At 39.6% G+C, this 17,891-nt stretch overlaps 1 protein-coding gene across 1 annotated transcript in view; it reads right to left on the bottom strand.

The window, feature by feature from the left end:
- LOC129769269 (growth hormone secretagogue receptor type 1-like) overlaps window positions 1–15,212 on the bottom strand; it is a 233,770-nt gene extending 218,558 nt beyond the window's left edge. Inside the window, exon 1 of the mRNA XM_055771394.1 lies at window positions 13,992–15,212. Coding sequence (XP_055627369.1) covers window positions 13,992–14,864 — 873 coding nt within the window. The 5' untranslated portion in view covers window positions 14,865–15,212. The remainder of the gene's footprint in view (window positions 1–13,991) is intronic.
- Window positions 15,213–17,891: the final 2,679 nt, after the last annotated feature.

The following is a 17,891-nucleotide window of genomic DNA, read 5'->3' as shown; positions in this document are numbered from 1 at the left end:
CCAACCAATCACCCGTTTTTGCATCTCCCCCATCACGATGAAAGCTGTACCCAGCTCGTGTGTGTTGCCGCAGCTCTGATAGGTGGTATATCCACCATGGAACGATCGCACCATCGAACCTTTCCAGCACACCTCCTGCAGCGCTACGATGTTGAAATTGCGGGCTCTCAATATTTCCGAAAGAATTCGGGTACTCGCAAGAAAATTGAGAGACTTACAGTTCCATGTTCCGAGTTTCCAATCTCTAGTCCGTGTTCTTTGCGTAGGTCTAGTCCGATTGTCCTGTCTCGAATTTCTTTGTGAATTTTCCTGTGCGTTTTATTTTTACGGATGGCTTGCAGGGCCTGCACCAACCCCCTGTCTCGCCGGAGGACCGTCGTGCACAGCTCTTTTTAGAGTCCCCGCTGGCACGAAGACAGTGATCAGCCGCCCCTAACATGGGGATCAGACGCTGTTTTGAGCCGCACCTCCATGGTGAACAGACGCTCGGATAGGCCCCCTTCCCTGTCAGCATACGACCAAGATCCCACCGGGGTTGGTTACCCGATCTTCACTACGGTTACTCGTACCCCAGCCGGTACCAGGTAGGGATAGGAGTTACTGGACAGGAAGCTAAGGACCACGAATGGGGTCTATTTTATGCCTGCAGGTACGCGAAGTACCGATGGTACGCTTAGTCCAGTCATTTACCAACCTCGAGAGAACAATACACAAGCTGACTAAATATCGGAATTTGTGCCATTATTGCGATGCACATAGTGCACTCAGTATACAACGTTTTCCTTCTTATTCTTCTTCTAAACGCACACTGCGATCATATGCGTTTATAAATTTGTTTCATCACCGCCACCATTATCTACCTTCGACAACGTATGCAATCAACAATACGCGTAAATCAAACATATACAAACACTTTCCACCTGACGGTTCATAAACCGACACGGTGCATCTTTTTCATCATTTTACCACAAAGTAAAATTTTTCTGCAAAAGGCCTAACAGGATAAGCATGCAAAAAGCACATCCGTACCTAGTATACCATAGAAGCTATGGTGAAATACGTTCTTTTGCGTTTACAAGACACCATTCTCAATAATTTTGAGACAAAAAATCGTCGGGTATACAAGTCGACGACAAGTCGATTCCCTTTCAGTGTATCTTTTTATACCATAGAAATACTGTCAGATGATTTTCATCAAAAATTGAAAATGTTTTGATACTTACAAATTTTGGAGAAATTTTCGTTTCTCATTTTAAGATCCGATACTATTCTAGTTTTTATTTAAATGTGTTCGTAGGGGCTTTTTTATATATGTGTAATTTTTAAAAAATGTTAAGACTTCTTACCGTACACAAAAAATATTTAATTTTATTTTAGCATTACCATTTTTTTAGAATCTAAAGACCAAGCACTGCTTCAAGTTACATGGAAATGTATTCAAACACGTTTTTGATGTGTAATTCTTTCCAGATTTTTTAGTGTTTTCGGTACAAGAAAGTTAACATTATTTGGCATTTTAAAATTTTGAAATTTCCTTTCTTTTAATTCAAATTTTTTAACCACCAGTGCTGCTATAATTTTCGTTTTATTGTGTTCGCACGTGTTTTTATACTTGTTTTGTTTTCAGAATTTTAAGGTTTTGTGGCGACTCACAAAGGGTTTTTAAATTGTTTTTAATATTATTAATATTTGAAGAAAAAAGTCACAGAAGGGTTGTGTCTGAAACACGACCGCATAGTTGACGCAGGATTCCGTTAGGCTATCTGTTGATTTTGGATATGTTTGAAGAATTACATCGTTAAATTCTTTGATAATGATTTGGTGGCCCTGAAAAGGGCCGTTTTATTTGGTTGTTGGGTATTGTTGTGATGAGTGGAGAGTCCACTGGAGACTGACTACCCGATGTTGTAGAGATGAGATTTGATCAAATGCAATCAAAGACGCTTAATCTCTACAGATCGATGATTTATTTGCAACTGATCCTGTTCTGAACATTCCATTTATACGGTCCCTTCGGTCGTTCGAATAGTCTATAGTAATTGTTTCTTTGGTCGGGTTCCTCCTCGAATGATCGCTATAAACAATTACGCGTTGTATAGCGGATTCGTTTCCATCCGTTCCCATTTTATGACAATTGGGTTGTTATTGTTTATTTGTTGTGATTGTTGTTTTGTGTTGTGATTCTTGTTTTGTGCTGTGGTAAGTATTATGTGTATTATGTTTTCGTGCTGATTATAATGTTCCATCCTTTTTACAGCTGATAGTTTCTGGAGCAAAGGGTAAGTGAATGCATGTTGTTAAATACATAATTTACTAATTGTTCTTCCTTTCCATGTGTGGATTTAGGTCTGGAATTGCAGTTTTTAAAGGAGTTTTAGTGATGTTTTGTGTGGTATTTTGTGTGAATAAAATGTTGTGTGGAAAAATGTGTTTTCATTGTAGTATCCGTCTGGGCCGTAACAATGGTCACGCCACATATATTGACCAACTTACCCCGTGTGTAGGATTAGTTGGTCAATTTCTTTTGACTTATAAAGACGTTAAATAAAATAAATAGTTCGAGCAAATTATTATCTGGTTATTTTTCGTTGAAAGGGTAAAAAGTAAGCTTCATTGTGGCATATAACATTCTAGCTCGAAACTTTATACTAAAAAGTTATAGCAATTTTTTTTTCAAAATTGACCAACTAGCCCCGTCCCTGCTGTTTTAATTTATATTGAAATGTGTTCGTACACATTTTTGATGTTGAATTTTTTCCAGAACTTTTTGAGCATCGTGCGATACAAAAAGGATTCGGATTATTTTTTGACGACTATTTTTTCTCATTTCAATGTGTTCGTGCTTTTTATACTTATTTTGTTTGTTAAAAATTTCAAGAGCATTGCGCGGCACAAAACTTTTTTCAATTGGTTTTAGTATTTGATTATTTTGAAAAAAAGGTTTGAATTGTGAGACCCACTGCAGCTTTAATTTATATTTAAATACAGGTCGGACTCGATTATCCGGAGGCTCGATTATCTGGACACTCGATTATCCGGGATTCGATTATCCGGAGTATTTTATTTTTGATTTTCGGAAATTCTGAATAATTTGCATAATAATTCCATTTTGAATAGCTAATATGGGTATCAAATAAAAGGGCTTGACTAGTAGCATACAGTTGTTTATGAAAAATGCAAGTCCAAAATGGCCGCCACCACAAGGCACCATATTTATTTATTTCACAACCCAATCAATATTGGTATCAAACGAAATGATTTGACTAATAGAATGCAACACATCATCAAAATATTCCGAAGAAAGTTAAGTAAGAGATAAAAATTTAAAAAAAACATTTTTTGCATGGTTTTAATGTAGAGAAGTATACTAATGATATAGATAGTTTACTTAAAACTAGAAATAAAATAAGTAAAAACAAACTTTTTAAGTCAAACGGTTTAATGTACTAAAAGCTACAAAATAATTAGACAAGTAGCAGTTAGTAGTTATTACATCCGTTCCTTCATTAATCTAGGACAATGATGAGACTAAAAGAAAATCGTGGAGTATATGATTAAACAACTAACTGTGGATAATAAAAATCCAACGTTTATTTCTTACCTAATTTTCTTCGGAATATTTTCATGATGTACTGTATTCTATTTGTCAAATCATTTCATTTGATACCGATATTGAGGGGATTGCAAAATAGTCATAGTCGACCATTTAGTGGCGGCGACATTTTCGAATTTATGTTGTTTATTATGTTTCGTGTTCTCCAAGTCAAGTCATTCAGCCATTTTAGCGACGGCCAAATTGAATTTTTCAAGATAATGGAATACGGAGTTTCTAGTGACAATAGAATTAAAGGTGTCTTCCAAATTTCAGATCAATCACTCAACAGGAACGGGGTCAATTTTCTACTAATGTGGGACAACCCTTAAAACATTCAAACGTACATACAAACAGATCAAACTGAATGAAATCTTTCAAAAACGTAATAAATTATTTGGGGACTGCGGCCACCTTGAAATTGGATTTTTTATGATCTGCTCTGTTCTACTAGTCGAGAACTTTCTTTTGATACCCATATTGATGAGGTTTTGGAAAAAAATATATGGCGCCATTTTGTGGTGGCAGCCGATTTGGATTTGCATTTTTCATAAACAACTGTATCCTTCTAGTCAAGCCCTTTCATTTGATATACATATTGATGGGGTTCTGAGAAAATGTGTAATCCGTCATTTTGTAGCGGCCGCCATTTTGGATTTACATTTTTCATAAATAACTGTGTTCTACTAGTCAAGCCCTTTCATTTGATACCCACATCGAAGCGGTTCTGAGAAAATATGTAATCCGCCATTTTGTAGCGGCCGCCATCTTGGATTTTCAAGATCACGGAATACGCAGTTTTATAATGACACCAGAGGTAAGAGTAAGCAGAGTAAGATGTGTTCTAAATTTCAGATCAATCGGTGAACAGGAAGGTGGTTAAATTTATATTAATGTGGTACAACGCTACAGACAAAGTTACAAAGTTACAAAGCTACAAAGTCACAAACATACAAACGGATCAATCTAGATAAAATCGTTTAATAAATAATTGCAAATCATAACTATATTATGTTTACCGAGAGAAAATTGTTTTTTTTGACGTAGGATTACGTCTTTGGGGTACAAATTGAAAATCGAAAATCGAGCACATCGTGAAAATTGTCCAATTTCAAACGCTTATCGCTCTGTCATTTCATGATGGATTGATGAAATATTTGCGTCAATCGATTTCGGCACTCCATAAATTTTTTTTACATTGAAGAAAATAATATATGTCATAAAACTAACTATCGAAAAATTTAAAAATCTCAACCGCTATCCTAACGGAAATACCCTCTTCTGATTGGTCGAAATTGACGACACATGCGACTGGCCCCTAACAGAGTCTTCAAAACCAAGCTGCCTGGGAAAATTCGGCATTGCAAATATATATAAAAGTAGCGGAGCTTTTGTTCCTACCGAAATGTATTCCCTAACAGAGACATCAAAACCAAGCTTCCTGGGGGAAATCAACATTGCAAATGAATGAAAGTAGGGGGAACTTCTGTTCCTACCGAAATGTGTTCCCTAACAGAAACATCAAAACCAAGGTACCCGGGGGAATTCGGCATTGTAAATATTTGAAAGTCGGGGACATTTTTATTTTGCAAGTAAGGTGAGTGATACGATTGATTCTATCAGATAAAATTTAAATTTGGAACTTTAATATTGGTTGCTTCGTGAAATTTCATATCAATGATCGATCGTTAATTGTAAGAAATTTAGCACAAGTGTAAGTGTAAAATTGTATATGGTAGCAGTTTTGTTAAAAATTCAAATTCAATTTATTTCAATTTTCATAAATAAAAACCAAGGTGTGTTCCCGCTCGAGAACGGGTCGTTTGGTTTAAGCTGTCTGTTTTGTTGTTTTCATTTCCACCCAAGGAATGTTTATACGGCGAGAAAAATTGGAAAAGTAAAGAAATATTAGAAAAAGTGATTGCTCTACATATAGTATTACGTTTTGTTAGTCGCATTGGGTTGAATAAACACTCAGAAAGTAAAAATTATAAAAGAAAATTACCTTTTCCATTTCAAATATGTTTTCTCTATATTATAGTAACATGTTTTTACTGATGAGAAAAATTGATAATTGTGTTCGGTATTGGTAATTATCTTATATTGCATTGGTGAGTTTTTTATCTTTATTTCATGCATAAATAACACAGGAGGCATCTCGTCTAGGATCATAGAGGGCGGTTTTCATCATATCTCGTTCCACTTCGGTATCTTCTATCTGATACGTACCATTCAACGATTGTTTATCGTCCTTCTGTCATCAACACTCGGTAAACACTGGTGGAGTAAACAAACAATACCCAACAACCAAACATAGTTGCCCTTTTCAGGACCACCAAATCATTATCAAAAAGTTTAACGATGTAATTCTTCAAACATAACCAAAATCAACATATAGCCTAACGGAATCCTACGTCAACTATGCGGTCGTGTCTCGGACACAACCCTTCTGTGACTTTTTTTGACTCGATTATCCGGAGGATTCGTTTATCCGGAGTGAAAAAAATCAATACTCCGGATAATCGAGTCCGACCTGTATATGGAAGCTTTATTTTTTTTCCAGAATTTTTCAAGGTTTCAAGCAAATATTTTATGTCAAATTTCCAAATTAAAACTACGCAATGCTCCGTAATTTCAGAAAAAAATAAAACCTCAAAAACGTGTACGAACATATTGAAATGAAAATTTGAATAGTATTGAGTTCAAAATACAAAAAAAAACTGTTTGCGCAAACAAAAAACCTACGAGCATTGAAATTAAAATTAAAGCAGTATTGGGACTCAAAATTGAAAAAAAAGATTTTCCAATTTGAAAAAAAAAAATTGTTTGGAGTTATTTGTTGCATGATTTTTACGTGTTTTACGTGTGTTGTACCGCATCTAATTTAACGTACGGTGTTCAATGTGAAAGCTATTGCCTCTGAGAACATTAATTTAGTGAAATTCTTGTGATAAGGTTTGGTGACTTTTGTTGTGATAATAGTGTTGTGCTTTGCTGTTCTGTTTTGTTCCTCTCGATCAACTATCGCACACGTCCCATCGTTCACTTTTGTGGCAACAGCGCCATCAGTTAACTAGTAGCAGAAACAACTTGCACTCAAGCTTGCATCCACTGTATATTGGTCAAACCACAGACAAGAGAACATTACACATCACAATGGCTTGTGCACAGTGCCAGAAAGTTGTTTCTAACTCTGACCGGATTTTTTGTCAAGGATACTGCGGTAAACCATTCCACATGATTTGTGCCAAAGTCGACATCCCGCTTTTGGATCAGCTGGGGCTTTATGCAAACAATGTGTTTTGGATGTGCAATTGTTGCGCCGAACTATTCAAAAACAGCAGCTTCAGAAACATGATCGACAATGGAACAAGCGGTTGTTCTGAACCGAAGGAAATTGTCTCGCTGAAGGACGATATTGCCAAGCTTAGCCAAGTCGTAGAGGGTTTGGCCGCAAAAGTCGATGCGAAAACACTGGCTCCTAACAAGTCGACAGCGTGGGTAAACGCGAAACGGTCTGCTATGGAATCAAACACCCCTAAACGCAGGCGCGGTGACACCGGCAGTCCTATTTCCAGCCCTACGATGCCAACCAGGACCTGTGGAACCAAGCCAATGAGCGGTAAAATCAAAACAGTGCCGCTTGAAGACGATATTCTCTGGATCTATCTCTCAGCTTTCGACCCCCAAACGACTGAAGCTGAAATAGCATCTCTGGTTCGTGAATGTTTGGATTTGGGCTCTTGCACTGAGCCTAAAGTTATAAAACTGGTTCCTAAGGGCAAGGAGCTCAGCGCAATGAACTTCGTGTCTTTCAAGATTGGGATCAGTTCAAAATTAAGATGCTCTGCGTTGTCACGAGACTCATGGCCGGAAAATGTCATATTTCGAGAATTCGAGGATCGTTCAAAAAACCAGCTCAGAATTACCAGGATCAATCGAATTCTACCAGTGGAACCACAACCATCAGAAGGTGATCCAGTTGTACAGATGGACGCTTAATACCCGGCATATCACCGCTACCTCCATCGCTTCATTCTTCAGGAATACTGTGCACCGCATCTTCAGGTCAGATACCGGGATGCAAACTTGCCGCACGCACAGTGGAAGCCCCTAATCTGCCCATCACAGTCGAGCCTCTCCATCCAGTGACCTGCAGCCGTCCCGGTCCTGTGTTTGGGATCGGAGAAGGGGTCTTCCAAAAAGAAATGGCAGGCAAGTATCCAGTTTCCTCAAGATCTCCGTACCGTGATACTTCTCCTAGTTGCAGCAGTCAATGTCCACAACAACCCGAACTTACCCCTACGTACCGAACACTGGGATGCAGCCAGATACTGGGACGCAATTCTGCCACAAGCACCATGGGAGCTCCTAATCCGCCCATCACAGTCGAGTCCTTTCAACCAGTAACCAGCAGTCGTCCCGGTCCTGTGTATGGGATCGGAGAAGGGGTCTTCCACCGTGCCTCTCCAGGCAAGTACCATCGTATTAGCAACTATTCACTCCCTGAAATATCCCATAATCCCAGTTACGACACGCTGCCACCGGAGAATAATCACGACCGCGCAGTAAGACTTCACGTCATCGAAGGGCATCAGCAACGCAACGTCCCCCGACATGTAACACGTGACTCTAACCGGCTACTGATTTACTATCAGAACGTTCGGGGGCTGCGCACCAAAATCGACGACTTCTTCGCAGCTGTATCAGAATCATATTATGACATTATCATTCTTACGGAGACCTGGCTAGACGACCGTATTTTCTCTCCGCAACTGTTTGGAAACACGTTCACCGTTTATCGTAACGATCGTAATTCACGTAACAGCTCCAAATCACGCGGCGGTGGTGTTTTGATAGCCGTCTCATCCATGTTAGGCGGTTTCATTGATCCTACTCCAGTGTGTGATACTCTCGAACAGCTTTGGGTCAAAATCCGGATAGAAGGTTTGGTCGTTAGTATCGGTGTTATTTATTTACCACCCGATAAGAGAGGTGATCTCAGATGTATTGAGAAGCATATTGATTCCATCGGAGCCATCATTTCTCAGCTTGAAGCACAGGATGTTGCATTTGCGTTCGGCGACTACAATCAGTCTGGTTTAGTGTGGAATATCCCGTCGAATGCTCCACCTTCTGTTGACTGCTCACGATCACGTTTTTCGACTGCTTCCTCGGCCTTACTCGATGGATTCTGTTTCCATGGTCTAACGCAGATCAATCCAGTGCCGAACAGGAATGGCCGCTTGCTCGATCTAGTGCTGGCGAATGATGCTGCTTTATCGAGGTGCTCGATCACCGAGGCTGCCGATCCAGTTACTCCGCTCGACACCGATCATCCAGCACTAGAAGTTGACGTCAATCTACCGACGCCAACTGGATTTGAAGATGTACCAGATCTGACTTCCTTCAATTTCCAGAAAGCTGATTTCGCAGCATTACATCAAGCTATAGCTCAAGTCGACTGGGAATTTCTGGAGACCATCGAGGATGTGGATGCTGCCGTTGCCAGGTTTTCTGATGTCATGACCCGTATCATCGTTGATTGCGTTCCTGTGCGGAGGACTGCACGGAGACCAATCTGGGGCAATAGACGACTGGGAGAACTCTAAAGATTGCGATCCTCTGCTCTCCGGCGTTTCTGTAGGTTGCGCTGTCCGTTTGCTAAGCAAGAGCTGAACCGAACGAGCAACGAATACCGTTTGTACAATCGCTTCCTGTATAAACAGTATACGAGGCGTATGCAGAAAAATCTCCGTAGAAACCCGAAACTTTTCTGGTCCTTTGTCAACTCCAAGAGAATGGAAAAAGGCTTGCCCGTGAACATGTTTCTGGTGAATCACTCGGTTAACACTGCACTCGAGAAATGCAATCTTTTCGCTACTCACTTCAAGCGAGCATTCAATTACCGTTCGTCCTCCGAAATGCAAGTTGCTGCCGCCGTTAGAGACACTCAAACCAACGTATTGAATCTTGACATCTTCCGAGTCACCAGCGATGTTGTGGAGGCTGCGATCCGCAAATTGAAGTATTCTTTGACTCCCGGTCCGGACGGTATCCCTTCTTGTGTACTCAAAAAATGTGCGCCAAGTCTTGCCTACCCTTTATCGGTTCTATTCGACACCTCTCTACAGCAGAGTATGTTTCCTTCGCTATGGAAGCAGTCAGTGATGTTTCCAGTACACAAGAAAGGAGACAAACGTAACATAGAAAACTACCGAGGAATCACATCACTTTGCGCCTGTTCAAAAGTTTTCGAAATCATTGTCAATGATGCTGTTTTCCTGTTGCAAGAACTATCTGTCAATGGATCAGCACGGTTTTTTCCCAAAAAGGTCTGTCGCAACCAATTTGGTCGACTTTGTTTCCATTTGTCTGCGCAATATGGAGCAAGGTACACAGGTGGACGCAGTGTATACGGACCTCAAGGCTGCTTTCGATCGCGTCGATCACAAAATCCTTCTAGCAAGGCTGAACAAACTCGGGATTTCATCAAGACTAACGACATGGTTGAACTCGTATCTGAAAGATAGACAGATGTGTGTCAAAATCGGACCTGCACAATCTGCGACATTCTCTAATCCTTCGGGAGTGCCTCAAGGAAGCAACCTAGGTCCATTGTTGTTCTCACTATACATCAACGAAGTATCCTTGATACTTCCAACTGGGTGCCGCTTATTCTATGCTGATGATGTGAAAATTTATATGGCAATCAGGAACGCACTAGATTGCCATAGGCTTCAGGATCTGGTCAACCGCTTTGAAGAATGGTGCTTGAGGAATATGATGTCGCTCAGTATCTCGAAATGCAGCACTATTTCGTTTCACCGGAAGCTCAAGCCAATAGTGTTTAACTACTCCATTTCTGGTCAAGTTCTGTCGCGAGTGAGCCACATCCGTGACCTTGGAGTGACCCTTGATAATGCGCTCAGTTTCCGACTGCACTTCAACGAAATTATTGCTAAAGCCAACCGGCAGTTGGGATTCGTTCATAAAATTACAAGTGAATTTCGTGATCCACACTGTCTTCGATCTCTATACTGCTCGCTAGTTCGATCTACACTGGAGTTTAGTGCAGTTGTCTGGTGCCCGTTTCAAACTAACTGGATTTGTAGGATTGAGTCTATTCAGCGGAAATTTGTGCGACATGCTCTCCGGAATCTTCCGTGGCGGGATCCACTAAACTTGCCACCGTACGAGGCTCGTTGCCAACTCTTGGGACTGGAGACGCTGGAAAGGAGACGTTTCAACGCTCAGGCTATGTTTGTCGCCAAACTTTTGACCGGAGAAATCGACTGCCCTGCACTGTTGGAGCAAATTAATATGTATGCGCCTGAACGTATTCTTCGTACCAGAAACTTTTTGTATCTTGAGGGACGCAGTGTGAACTATGCGTTGCACAATCCTGTTCGTTTTATGTCAGTCCGTTTCAATGATGTGTTCGACTTATTTGACTTTAATATCTCTTCGGACACCTTTTACAGACGACTCACTCGTAGATGAAATCTTTGTATTGTTTTATTTTGTTGGACCATTGTATTTTGATTTAGTAGCGTCGTTTAGTTTTAAGAAAATCATTAAGACCAAGTGTGAGTCAGATGGTTTAAAGAAAAGAAATAAAGAAATAAAGAAATAAAGAAATACCGTTTGTATACTCCGCAATGTTTTTAGAATTCTGGGAAAAAACTCACATATAAAAAAACGTACGAACATATTTACAAAAAAAAATAGAAAAGTACTTGATATAAAAATTGAAAAAAACAAAACTTATAAATATAAAAAATATTAGTTTTTGTGTACCACCCTTCTTCTTCTTCTTCTTCTTCAATGTCACTAACGTTCCTAGAGGAACTTCGCCGTCTCAACGTAGTATTACTTGCGTCATTTTTATTTGTACTTAGTTGAGATTTCTATGCCAAATAACACGCCTTGAATGCATTCTGAGTGGCAAGTTCTAGAATACGCGTGATAACAGTGCAAGTCGGAGGAAATTTCTTTGACGAAAAATTTTTTTTTTTAAATGTTAAGTGTCCCACTTAAAAAAAACAATGCGTCTCCATTGATTCAATATATCGTGAATGATATTTTGAATCAGTGGAGACGCATGGATTTTTAAATGTACAATGACACTTCAAAATTAAAATAAATATATTTCAAAACCGATGAAAATTGGTATGTAGAGGTTTTTGGGGCTGGGAAAAGTTTTCGTGATAGTTTGAGACCCCTCCCCCCTCTCTAAGGAGGGCTGCCATACAAATTAAACACAAATTTCTACATTACACGGGAATTAATCAAGCAAATGAAACGAAATTTGGCATGTGGAGGTTTGAGGGTGCAATAAATGATTCTATGGTGGTTATACTCTCCACCCCCCCTCTCTATGGGGGGCCGCCATACAAATGAAACACAAATTTCTGCATTACTCGGAAATTAATCAAGCAAATGAAATCAAATTTGGCATATTGAGTTTTTAAGGTGCAATAAATGTTTCTATGGTAGTTGGATTCTCCTCTCCCTCTCTTCGGGGGGGCTGCCATACAAATGAAACACAAATTTCTGCATTACTCGAGAATTAATCAAGCAAATAAAACCAAATTTAGTATGTGGAGGTTTTAGGGTGCAATAAATGTTTCTATGATGGTTAGACTATCCACCCCCCTCTCTAAGGGGGGGGGGGGGCTGCCATACAAATGAAATACAAATGTCTGCATTACTCGAGAATTAATCAAGCAAATGAAACCAAATTTGGCATGTGAGGGTTTTAGGGTGCAATAAATGATTCTATGGTGGTTAAACACACTCTCTAAGATGGGGCCGCCATACAAATGAAACCCACATTTCTGCATTTTTGAAGAATTAATCAAGCAAATGGAACCAAATTAGGCATATGGAGTTTTTAGGGTGCAATGAATGTTTCTATGCTGGTTAGACTCTCCACCCCCCTCTCTAAGGGGGAGTTGCCATAAAAATGAAAGACAAAGTTCAGCATAATTCGAAAACTAATCAAGCAAATGGAGCCAGATTTGTCATGCGATTGTTTTAGGGGACACGAAACGTTTCCATGGTGAATAGACACTCCTCCCCTCTCTCTGATGGGGGTGGGGTTTCCGCCATAGAAATGAAACATACATTTATGCATAATTCAAGAACTAATCAAGCAAACTGAACCAAATTTGGCATGTGGAGGTTTTAGTGGACAGGAAACATTTCTGAAGTGGGGTGCTGCCATAGAAATGAAACACAATTTTCTGCATGACTCGAGAACTAATCAAGCAAATGAAATCAAATTAGTCATATGGAGGTTTTAGGGTACAATAAATGTTTCTATGGTGGTTAGACTCTCCACCACCCCCTCCCCCCCTAAGGGGTGGCTGCCATACTAATGAAACACAAATTACAGGGGGCGTCTTTATTCTATCACATTTTCTGTATGAAACATTTATTTCATGTAACGGAGAAACATGTTATTTGCCAGTGGTTGAGAATCTTGGACGAGAATTGTGTCTGAAAATAATCTGATATTATAATGATGAGTTTTGTTAGAAATACTTGGAATTTAATAGTAAAAGGTAAATTCGACGGGGTTGATTAGACGATTAATCATTGAACAGTTCTGCGATTGGACCCATGAACTTGCAATGAAAACGTGAATGTTTGAAGGTATTGATAACCAAAAACAAATGTTGGACGAGACGAAGTTTGCCGCGTCAGCTAGCTCTAAATAAAATTGATGAAAATCACGTAGTTTTGTGCAACGCGAGCTCACCAGTCCTTCCTCACAAACAGCGCAAGCTACCAAATACAGAAATGATCCGTAAAATAAACATCACACGTAAAACTGCGTATCTCGGCTATTTTGTGGGAGTCTCACTCTGAATGGTCAGTTTATCTGGTTCTCTGGCCATGAACTGGTTATTTTCTACGAGTGTAATTGATACAGTCGCAGAAGTGTACCACTATATCCACAACATATCGTTGAAAAGCTTTCTCCTCTCGTTTAGAACTTTGTCACGTTTGTCACAATCTGTATAAGTGTTTCTCTAAATGATCTGCATTTTTTCACATATATTCTTCGTTGTATTTCTATGGCTATGTATTTTTGTGGGGTCACAAAGCAGTCATTAGATTTTTTTTTTCATTATGTAAATTTTTGCCATAAAAATATCTAGAAAATAGTTATTCGCAATATTACGAGTAACAACCACCATCGAGCGATTTGGGAGATGCATACTATATTCATTACTAACAAATACAATAATCATATTCAATTCAATTTAAGTGAGCAATAATATATTCAATTATAATCACATAAACCAGACAGCATCCTCATAATTTTTACACGGCACAGTTCGTATCTGCCGACACTTAGGATCCAATAAACCTTAACAGATATACTCACTTTGTATTTCTCCGGCATATCACATATGGTTTCGTTTACGGCCGGCGAGTACTGGGGCGATGCGAAGAAAATGACCGGCAAGCTTATAAACACTCCAATCAGCGTCAGTGCACTTATCACAATTTTGGCACGCCTCACAGTGCACATCGTTTGGCGTTTCAGCGGATATAGCACGGCAATGAACCGCTCGACCGTAAAAGCAACCACAAACCACACCGACAGGAAGCTGCACAAGTTGCTGAAGAACGTGAAAAACTGACAGTACACTTCGAGGGTGTAGATCTTAATATCTATCAGATTCAGCCAGGGCACAAACAACCCAAACAGATAGCACGTATCACTGAGACCGAGAGCGGCCAGATAGTACGATGAGGATAGTTTTTTCAGCTTGGTTTTGAAGAAAACCAACACCGAGAGTATGTTTCCGATGCTTCCAAACAGCACCAAGGCCGGTATGTAGTAGAAGTGAATTACACTCAACAACTCAGCGTAATACGAAAAGGTATGTTGATCGATGTCGTAGATAGAATCTTTGTGACTCTGCAATATTTCGGGTTGGTAGGTCGTTTGCGATGATAACCATGACTCGTCGGAACTGCTTCGGGTTTCCTCACTTGTCACCGCAAACGCGGCATAGGTCGATGCGTTGAGCACAATTTCGGTCGAATTCAATTCTGCAAGGTTTCCACCTGCCAGCGTAACTTCTTCACTATTCGTTGAACGCCAACCTTGGGTTGAGTCAGCAAACAGCACCATTTGAATAAATGCCGGTTTCCCTTCACGGAAAACATTATCACCAGAATTACTCAGCATATTAAAAATCGCACATTCTATTACAGTGTAAATTTCACAAGGAAACCAACTAATTATCATATACAACCAACAGCTGGAAAATGCATATTTCTTATGTTGACATTACTATATTTAAACGCTCCAGCGTCACTTCATCTTTTTTTCCGGTTTCAACTCCAGGCAATCGTGTCACTGAGATATCGGAAGCCTTCCCAAGGGAACCGCCGTAATTTTCCGCCACCGCTCCATCAGATCTTTCTGCCACCCGATGCACTTTTTTATGATTTTCTTAAGTTTCCTTCATGAAACCTTCGCAATCACTATATACTCAAACCGCTGAAACCGCTTGGGGTGGTGCTATGACGAACCGTCACACAAAGATCCGGCGTCACGAGCTTTTACACGCATCCGGAAATACCATCTACTGGGTGCGATAACTGGATGATAACTGAACGCATAGTAGCGCCAAAATTACATCAAAAGCATGGATCCTAAGCACACCAAAGTAAACTTGTTCGCCATGAGGAACACTCATTGTCACTCGCTCCCCTCCTCGAGGGCACATAAATTCATCCGAAGTGAGGCCTGATATCCCGCGCTGAAGTATTCATTCGCCCATTGTTAGCGCCACAGCTGTTTGCCGAATCACCAGACAAGTCCTTCTTCCTTCTTGTCCGCTACGCACACACACACACCGTAGAAACCGTATCGACGGCTAGAATGACGACTGCTTCCTTCTTGAAAGAGGCGGAAGGAAGGATTGTGATTTTCTCCTGTTGTGGCGGCGGCTGTGGCGTGTATTGCCGTAACCGACGATGTCTGTGTCGAATTTTATTTTCGCCCACTTCCGAGGAAGCTAACATAAATATACACTGGGAGGCAAGTTTTTGAAGTGGAAATAGCTCTTTGTGAAGAGTGAACGCTACTGCTGATGTTGATTTAAGATGATTAGCGAAGAAATGAACAGCGAAGATGGAAGAGCGTTCCGAGTGGACGATGATCTCCGTGAAACTGACGTGTACTTTAATTCTCTTTCTGTAGACTACCGCTTGTCAACGATATGTCCTTTCGGGCATGAGGATTAGATTTGCTTTCATCGTGTATTTCAGGCTGTTTAAAACGCCATAATGGGACGGAACAGTCAGTGAAACAATTTGAACACAAAAAATTCAAACTAAACTTGTTACAATCATACTACCAGCATTTTCCTCGCTGAATGGGGTATGTCGATCAACTTTGCTCTTATCAACGATAAACGCATAATTGTTCATCCGTCACTAATTCGGAGAGATTAAATGCCAATTTAATTTCTCCGTGACCTGGTTCCGATTCACGTTTTCGTTCATTCAACGATTCTTGAGAATGTTTCTAGCGATCTAATCGAAAGTATGTACAACTTTGGCTTATTCATTTTGTTATAGACGTCATATAAAACTTCATTTAAAGAAAATTTGACATTTGTTATCATATTTCCATGCATTAGTAGTCAGTTTTCGCCTACAATAAAGTGTTATCCCCGATTGAAAAGGTTAGCTAACGAACCAAATCAATTGCGTCATTTGAGGAAAGTTTTAATTTTCTACTCCAGTATGAACAAATCTGCGGTTGATGTTCATTGAATATACGATGCGTAGATGTTGAATAATAAGACAGGGATGCTGCAGAAACGCATTTCTAGGTTAAATGCTCCTCTCCAATCTGAATGAATCTTTCTTAGGTCTTAGGCGAAAGATACAAGATTTTCCATAGGCCAATTTACCATCAACTAATTAAGACTATTTTTTCAAAAACCGGAAATACCTTTGACACATGAACGCGAAATGACGGATCCACCAACTTCGGGTGGATCTGATGTGAATGAAATGTATGTTTGGTTATGGAGACTAAAAATTTTGCGCAAGTGAAAAGATTTTTCAGACTCAAAAGTATTTTTGACGTTGAATTACGTCTAGCAGGAAAATATGGCCTTCCGTTTTCTTTCCTAATGCTGATGGCACATACAACGTTTTTGCTCGATACAGCTGGAGGAGGAGTGAAAGATTGCGTGGCCAGCCCCACCCCTGTGTGATTCTATCGCTGAAAATAATGAATTAATATCATTGCTCCGCTCCTCGAAAGCTACGAATCGTTAATTCTGAGAGTCACATAGGATTTTGAAGTTTTGGTACGATTTGCGATTAAATGCTCTTCTAATTTACTCCAAACTTTGAAAAATCGGCTAGAAAAACGGCTGAACGTATCAATATGAAACGTTCACGGATGTTTAGGGAATACACTAGGCTAAAAATTTGCCTGCAAACATTAGAGCTTACTGCCATATTTCCAGAATTACAGTGGATTTTGTAAAACACTTTTACATGGATTGTGGATTGGATTTTGGATTTGTGAATTTTGTAAAACACTATAAACATCCTGTTTTTGGCACTTTTTGGAATCGATGCAAAAAATTGAAATGAATTTTTTTTTCGTCAAAGTAACAAATTATCCTTGTGCAGAATTTATTGGAGTTTTATTAACTGCCTTTCGATGTGCGGTGCAACGGTTGTTTATTGAATTAATCATCATCAAAGACGAAGGGGTAATTTTTCCTTCAAGCTGAACTATCTTTATGTGAAAAGGTCCTACAGGAACGTTCTTGGAACCAAACTAAAAGCTGTTTGATAAAGGTTAATAGGATTTGCTGTTGATTTGGTTAGCAAAAAATTGTGTTAGTCCAGAATATTCTTGAAAAAACAAAGAAAAATCGACTGTTCATTTCTTCCCGATATTGTTGCCCACTATACCTACCTTTCTTTCTTTCTTTGTTTTTAAGAGGCTTTAAACTTTGCAGTTCATTCGCCTCTAATACCTACCTAATACCTGAATGTTGTAGCTTCAAAATGATGTGCATCCCATCGATATGCGTGAATTTTTTACGAAGTTATAGCATGTCAAAGATCACTTAAAATTTCCGACCTCGCACTCTGTCCTGGTTTTTTTTTTGTCGAGTGTACATCAATTATATTTCAAAGCAAAAATAACCCGGGCAAATGCAATGCAATACACCAGGTAAACGTTTACCGTATGCCTAATTCAAGGATCGTTTCACATATTTCAAATTAACGGAGC

Source organism: Toxorhynchites rutilus, chromosome 2 (genome assembly GCF_029784135.1).
Source record: "Toxorhynchites rutilus septentrionalis strain SRP chromosome 2, ASM2978413v1, whole genome shotgun sequence".
NCBI lineage: Eukaryota > Metazoa > Arthropoda > Insecta > Diptera > Culicidae > Toxorhynchites > Toxorhynchites rutilus.
Note: the sequence above shows the minus strand (reverse complement) of the source record. Positions and strands in the feature narration are given on the sequence as shown.